This window comes from Balaenoptera physalus (genome assembly GCF_965194825.1).
Source record: "Balaenoptera physalus genome assembly, chromosome: 11".
NCBI lineage: Eukaryota > Metazoa > Chordata > Mammalia > Artiodactyla > Balaenopteridae > Balaenoptera > Balaenoptera physalus.
The window spans coordinates 22293698-22301705 of NC_138896.1; the positions used below are offsets into that span (position 1 = coordinate 22293698).

The 8008-nt window shown below is 42.3% G+C and overlaps 1 protein-coding gene across 1 annotated transcript; it reads left to right on the forward strand.

Moving 5' to 3' along the window:
- Positions 1-4672: 4672 nt before the first annotated feature.
- Positions 4673-7975, forward strand: NKAPL (NFKB activating protein like). The gene is given in 6 exon segments (XM_082415411.1): positions 4673-6793; positions 6795-7245; positions 7247-7376; positions 7379-7553; positions 7555-7588; positions 7592-7975. Coding segments are annotated over 6 exon segments (1329 nt in total). The 5' UTR covers positions 4673-6281; the 3' UTR covers positions 7619-7975.
- Positions 7976-8008: the final 33 nt, after the last annotated feature.

The following is an 8008-nucleotide window of genomic DNA, read 5'->3' on the forward strand; positions in this document are numbered from 1 at the left end:
GAGTTCCCTGGCTGTCCAGTGGTTAGGACTTCACACTGTCACTGCTGAGGGCCCAGGTTCGATTCTTAGTTGGGGAACTAAAATCCCACAGGCTGCACAGCCAAAAAAATTTAAAAATAAAAAAAAAAAAATCCTATAATCCTCAACAACTTGTTTCTCACCTTTCGGTTATCTTGGGCCTAACCAAGTGCCAAGACACCATCCATATCCCTCTCTCCCAACTTAAAGCCAAGTGTGCATGAAAGCTCATGCCAGCTAAGCTTAAACTCCCTCCAAGTCAGAGGATTCACACCAAACACTTATAACAAGTATTGTTCATGTTTTCAAAACTGCCCTGTGGTTGGGGAGAGGAAGATTGGGTCAGAGGCAGCCAATGTTGATAGAGACCCGAGTATGGGCAGTAGGAGAAAATGTATCTTTTCAGAAACACATTGAGAGTCCTGGGTATCTGACCAAAACGATTCCACGACATTCAAAGTATCAACCTGTGAAGTCAAGACTCTCAATAAGAATTTCATGATATCTCCTGTTTTCACCCAGATCACCTTCTGCTAAGTTCTTCAAAGACTGCTACCTTCTTCGTAGGTGCCTGAGTGCCCGTCCCCAGCTTCCAGCTTTAACAAGAATGGGTTCTGCCTCTGAGGAAATCCCGGACCACGTTTTGTTCAGTCCCCAGCATAGCGTTTTCTTCTGTTCTCAAGTACCCTTGCTGGATTCCTGCTCTGAAGTACGCCTGGCTGACTAGGGACTTTTCAAACTGTGGGGCTCTTCCTTTATCACTTTCCTACAATCTTTCATTGCCTTCATTATCCCCTTGTTGCAGTATAATTTAAAACTTTGGTGTTCTAAAATCCTGTAGATGTCCTCCAGTTAATCTTTTCTAGCCTTTTAAAATTTCCTTTTAAATTAACCGTATTTTTGTTACCTCCGCAAAGCTAGCCATTACCTCTTGTCTCCTTATCTTTATTTTTCCTAAATATTTGCTAATAGCCCTGATCTTAAACACTGTTCATTTTTCTTTGGTGTTTGTTTCTTATGTCATGTGAAGAGATACATATAAAGCCTTTTACAAACCAGAAAACATTATACACTTAATAAGTATAATTTATGGAGATTAACAAAGGACCACTGTGCCTCCTTTCACTCTTTCTACTCCTTCCGAACCTAAAAGACTTCTCCATAGAGGAGGGAAAGATTATAGAAAAATACTTTTGAGTGCCTACTATGCCTGACAATGAAAGCGATAAAGCATACGCACACACATGCATACATACTTGGGCTTAGGCTTTCAGTATAGTAACATTGATAAGACTTGCACATAAAAATAAGACAGTGCCGTGGTAAATAACTTGTGAGTGGTGAACTGAATGCTGTGGAAGTTCAGAGGAGGGAAACGTTACTTCTGGCTGTGTGCTATTATTGCATGGACAGAGTGACATGTTAGCTGAAAAGACTAAAGGAGTTTGTCAAATTTAGTAACTAAGGCAAGTTTGAAGACGTACATACATTGTAGTGGCCTTCAGTGCCAGAGCAAGGGGTTGAAATTTTATTCAGTAACACTGGGGAGCCACTGACATTTTATGATAAAAATATTATTTAGGAAACTATCTGGCATTATTGTATAATTTCAGATTGAAAAGTTACTTTGCTGATAGGCTTTTAGGCACCCCACTTTTCTGTATAACAAATGTGTGTTTATAAGTAAGTGAATTATAAAATGGGTTTAACTCTAGCCTATTAAAAAGGATGGTCAAAAAAATTATTTTCAGACGAAATTAGACCCCATAAAATAAGCTGCTTAGTTAGATATAAGCAGTATATAAAGTGGAATAAAATGTCACTTTTCATGCTTTTAAAAATTGTTTTCAGGAATTTTAGTGTCAATTAGCCATTCTGTTGGATTGGCCAAAAAGTTCATTCGGGTTTGGGAAGTTTTTGGCCAACCCAATACTTCACTTCTCCAACTGAAACAATGCTGAAATCCCCCATTTTCTTTCTTCTTCCTTTTCATTAATAAGTAACTAATTATAGCTATTTTTTCTACTTGGGTAGAATGAATAGTTACAATGAAAAGAGATTTTTGATGAATAGCCCTCCTAGATGGGTTCTTAATTTTGGTAAAGATGTGTGTATTCCTGCAGAAGATTCTGTTTCTTTTCCTTCTCCGGCTGCGTTGGGTCTTCGTTGCTGCGCACGGGCTTACTCTAGTTGCGGGTGAGCTGGGGCTACTCTTTGTTGCGGTGCATGGGCTTCTCATCGTGGTGGCTTCTCTTGTTGCAGAGCATGGGCTGTAGGCGCCCGGGCTTCAGTTATGGTGCAGGGGCTCAGTAGTAGTGGCTTACGGGCTCTAGAGCTCAGGCTCAGTAGTTGTAGCGCACGGGCTTAGTTGCTCCGGGGTACGTGGGATCTTCCCTGTGTCCCCTGCGTTGGCAGGCGGATTCTTAACCACTGCGCCACCAGGGAAGCCCCTCTTCCTCCTCCTTTAGTGGGAAAAAAATAGTAGGAGTGCCAACTTACCTCACAGGATTGTGAGGATCTGCTCATACAAATAAGAAGTGCTGGGTAAATAATCTGATAACTTTAATATTGGACTTCCCTGGTGGCGCAGTGGTTGAGAGTCTGCCTGCCAATGCAGGGGACGCGGGTTCGAGCCCTGGTCTGGGAGGATCCCACATGCCGCGGAGCAAGTGGGCCCATGAGCCACAACTACTGAGCCTGTGCATCTGGAGCCTGTGCCCCGCAACAAGAGAGGCTGCGACAGTGAGAAGTCCGCGCACCGCGATGAGGAGTGGCCCCCGCTTGCCACAACTAGAGAAAGCCCTCGCATAGACAGGAAGACCCAACACAGCCAAAAAAAAAAAAAAAAAAATTCCCCCAAATTCTGGCAATCTTTAAGCTAAAAGAACTTCCCAAATTAAAAAAAAAAAAAAGTTAATATTGATAGAGAAATGGAGGTTAAACACTTTGTTACCCGAAACCTCTATGTATTGGAATGACAATTGTTTAATAGTAAAGGCTCTCTAAAAAAAGTGTCCTGACACAAGCGTGTGACAGTGTTGATCTTATCTTGTAATGATGTCCCAAATCATCTGTGTGGTTCCATCTCAATTATTCATAATGAGAACTTCATTCAGTAAACTTAATTTATCTACTTTTCTCTAAACACACTTTTTAGTCTATCTTTTGTTACTCCTTGTGATAGCTAAAATTGGGTCTGATGAATTCAAATGCGGGAACTTTTTTTCAGTCAGCTCTGTAGATGTGGTACCTATTTCGTACGTTTCAAATGGAGTTGCTGCTACAGAAATATTTGGGGATGACTACTTTCCTGTGGACTTTTTTTTGTTAACATAACATTTTACTGTAGAAATATCCTTTTATTTCTGCATCTACCCACATTTCTCACTTTATACCATTAGCAATTCCTTTCTATTTACCACATCAATCTAAGCTAAGACCTTGGAATTTGAACATAGCAAGTGCTCCTGGTCTCCTTTCCCAATTAATGGCTGAATACTATGATATATTCCTGCCTGTTCCATGTATTTTGTTTATTAGGAATTGGGTTGTCATCCAAAATCCTCTGCACAACTTTCCAAATTCCCATTTTTATTCAAATTCCTAAGCTACTTCAAGATTTTTAAGGATCTAGAAAAAAAAAATCTGAACAACCCTAATGTAACTTATTTGTATAATAGTAATAAACCATGTGATTATTCCTTTCATATGAGTGAATTCTTAAACAGCTAACACATTGCATAATTTCCAAGCTGTCAGAAAATAACTATAGTTTCAGGTATTAACTAAAGTGTTAAAACTTTTAACCATTTTCTTCCCTCTGTTCCTCACCAATTCTGCCCATCAGCATTGGGATCCTCGGAAATGAAGTTTGTAGCCTTTCAGACCCGCTACAGCAGGGCATATAGAAGCGCTGAGGCATATGTGTGCGATAAATGACAGGCTTACCAGAGCATCCTTAGCCCCTAGCAGAGTTCCTATTAAATGAGTGAATCTGGAAATTGATCCAGCTTGTTCTTTTGTATTATTTGTGAAATAAAATTCATATTTTATGGCAAGACAAGGAAAATTTAAACATAAAAAATTTTCTCTGGGGAATTCCCTGGCGGTCCAGCGGTTAAGACTCTGTGTTTCCACTGCAGGGGGCCTGGGTTCAATCCCTGGTCGGGGAACTAAGACCCCGCATGCCGCGTGGTGTGGCCAAAAAAAAAAAAAAAATTTTTTTTTTCTCTGCCCTTTGGCCTCCTCTCTTTCCTCTACTGTGCATTGTGTATCTGCATTATGCATCAACCAAACCTCCCCATCAGCAGAAATACCTGTTCAACCATATAGAGCAACATTCTAGCACCAACAAGATACTCCTTAAAAGATAACATTCCTTCTTAATGGGAAAAAAGCCCCTTAAAATGAAATGTAGAGAAAAGCTCTCTCTCCATGTTTGGGCCTCTGTCATCATTAGAAAAATTCACTCTGGAGTTAGTTTATAAATGTGATCATATTGTCTATGGCGCTTCTTTTGCTCTACAATGGCAGCACCCCAATTAAGCAAAATGTTTTTTTCTCAAAAAATTTTTTTCATTCTTCCCATCAGAAGACCTGTATTACGAAAATTTGTACTCAATTATTATAGTTTAAATAAGATAATTATATTTCATTAATAAAAATGTGTGGAAATTTGTTTTTTGTCTTATTATATAAGTGCATACATAATATCCTCAATTTTGTCTCTTGGCCCACATAGTCTAAAATATTTACTATTGACCTTTTACAGAAAAAGTTTGCTAATCCCTGTTCTAGATAATAGTTTTCTTAAGGAACAAAACTATATTCTAAAACTAATTTCCTATATATTATCTGAAAGAGATATTCCATCAATCAGTCAATATTTGAAAACCCCATCTAATACAAAGTGGCTTATTTTATCCAAAAGAATTTTTTTTTTACATAAAGTATGACATTTTTACTTACAGAGAATCTGTAATACTTTATCTATTGTGATATTTTCACCATACATGTGACCATTCATTTTTTGTTTTTTGTTTATTTATTTATTTATTTATTTATTTTTGGCTGTGTTGGGTCTTCGTTTCTGTGCGAGGGCTTTCTCTAGTTGCAGCAAGCGGGGGCCACTCTTCATCGTGGTGCGTGGGCCTCTCACTGTCGTGGCCTCTCTTGTTGCGGAGCACAGGCTCCAGACGTGCAGGCTCAGTAGTTGTGGCTCATGGGCCTAGTTGCTCCGCGGCATGTGGGATCTTCCCAGACCAGGGCTCGAACCCGTGTCCCCTGCATTAGCAGGCAGATTCTCAACCACTGCGCCACCAGGGAAGCCCCGTGACCATTCATTTTTAATACTCCCTCCTATTTGCCAGTTCCTAAGGTAGCATAGTTTATGGCAGGACACCATGCCAGTCCTTGTCTCCTTCAATCACATTACTAAAATTCTACTTAGATCAAATGACCTCATTTGATTCTATTTAATTTAATTTCTCCATTTTATTCATTTAGACTCCTAGCACCAGGAAAGCACCATTCCTAAGTTCTGACTTAACTTTTCTGTCACTTTCCAAGTCTGTCAACTAACTGAGCAGGTCAACTTAACTGTAGAAAACCAAGATGACGGTAATGTCTATGCACATTTTAAGATCCGGGGGAAGTAATCTTGCATGAAATGTTTGCCATTTTAGAGAGTGAACAAAGTGTGTGCAGAACGTGGTTCCCAAACAACAGTTTCTGAAAAGCTCAACTAGATAAGGAGACATCTACAAACCTGGGTTAGATGCTTCCCTGTGTTTCTGCGAATTTAAGAATACAAATCATGACTCCGGTCCTCACTTAACTCAGGCTGAGCTCAAACTTTGATTTTAAAATAAGTTCTGGTTCTTGCTTCCAAGTGGGATTTGGTAGTCATTAATAAACGTAAACGTATCTCTGCCATGAAGATGGTGGACAAAGTCCTTTTTAAGGAGTTAACAAGAGAAGAGTGAGAAGTAGGGAAACTTCACCAAGCGGTAAAGATAAAGAGGGCGGAAGTGAGAATGATAGGAGAGAGGGTATCAAGATGCTTAAAGGCAAGTAACCAGGTAGAGAAGGGAGTGTTTGAACAGTAGAGGGATTCATTGATGCGAATTCCTCTTTTTACGTTCCCACGGGGCTCAGGATGGGGAATGTAAATTCTGACAACAGGCGCGGCCACGCCCCCTTTATCCGCTCTTTTGAAGAGGCCACCTCACAGCCTCAGCCAAAGCAGGGGCCTCACAGCCCACATGCTGATTGGGTTTTCTTCTGGCAAGCGCCGGAAGCGGAAGTCGTGCGCCGGACCGTTGCTAGAGCGCTTGCGTGGCCGGGAATCGCCGTCAGTCCCGGTCTTCGTAGTAACTGCCCTTGTGAAAGCGCAGCTCATGGCTCCAGTGTCCCGGTCGCGCTACCCCGAGGACACCCCAGGCTCTAGGAGACGGCGACGCAGCTCGTCGGGGAGCCTGCCTTCCGCGCAGGCCAGACCGTCCCCGTGGGGCAGCCGTTCCCACTCCCACTCGCACTCCCGCGGCCGCGAGGGCCTCAGGCCTCAGTGGGGTGGGTCGGGCTTCGGCGCTCCTTGTACCTTTAGCCGCTCTGGATCTCGAGAGTGGCCCACCGGGCTCCGCAACTACGCTTTCTCGTCCTCTTCTGTCTACTATGGCGGATACCGCTACCATCACCACCACTATGCGGGCGACAGGCAGTGGGCGGAAGACTATGAGAAGGAGAAGGAGGAGAGCTATCGCCAGGGGAGGCTGAAAGAGAGAAAGGACTGGGGAGTCGGGAGCACCTGAGGTGTGGGGGCTGTCTCCAGAGTTTCCTGAGCCAGATTCTGGTGAACACACCCCGGTTGAGGATGAAGAGGTAAAGACTAAGAAGAGCAGCAGTTCACAATCCAGCTCTGAAGAAAAAAGGAAAAAGAAGACCAGTCATTCAAAAAATAAGAAAAAGTCCAAAGGAAAACACAGGAAATATTCTCATAATAGTGACAGTAATTCAAACTACAACACTAGCTCTGATGATGATGAAAAGAGAGCAACAAAAGCCAAGAAGAAAGAGAAGAAAAAGAAACACAGAGCTAAAAAGCCCAAGAAAAAGACGAAGAAGACTAAAAAAGAATCCAGTGACAAAAGCTGTAAGGATTCAGAAGGGGAGTTGCCAGAAGATATCTGGATTGAGCAGTCAAAGATTGCAGATAACATGGCTCTAATAGGGTCCAGAGGCACCTATAATACACACCTCTCAAGATGAGAAACCTTTGAACTACGGCCATGCTCTGCTTCCAGGTGAAGGTGCAGCTATGGCTGAGTATGTAAAAGCTGGAAAGCGTATCCCACGAAGAGGTAAATTGGGCTGAGAAGTGAAGAGATTGCTTCTTTTGAATGCTTAGGTTATGTTATGAGTGGTAGCAGGCATCGCAGAATGGAAGCTGTGCGACTGCGTAAAGAGAACCAGATCTATAGTGCTGATGAGAAGAGAGCCTTTGCATCCTTTAACCAAGAAGAGAGACGGAAGAGAGAATAAGATTCTAGTTAGTTTCAGAGAGATGGTGTACTGAAAGACAAAAGGGAAAGATGACAAATAAGAACTTTTGTTCTATAGCTGGACTTTTAAGAATTTTATATGACCAAAATTAAAAGGCTTTATGGGGGCTTCCCTGGTGGCGCAGTGGCTGAGAATCCACCTGGCAATGCAAGGGACACAGGTTCGAGCCCTGGTCTGGGAGGATCCCACATGCCGCGGAGCAACTGGGCCCGTGAGCCACAATTACTGAGCCTGCGCGTCTGGAGCCTGTGCTCCGCAACAAGAGAGGCCGTGACAGTGAGAAGCCCATGCACCGCGATGAGGGGTGGCCCCCGCTTGCCACAACTAGAGAAAACCCTTGCACAGAAACGAAGACCCAATACAGCCGTAAATAAATAAATAAATAAAATTTAAAAGGCTTTATATGGTGCTGCTGTACCTACTATAAGTT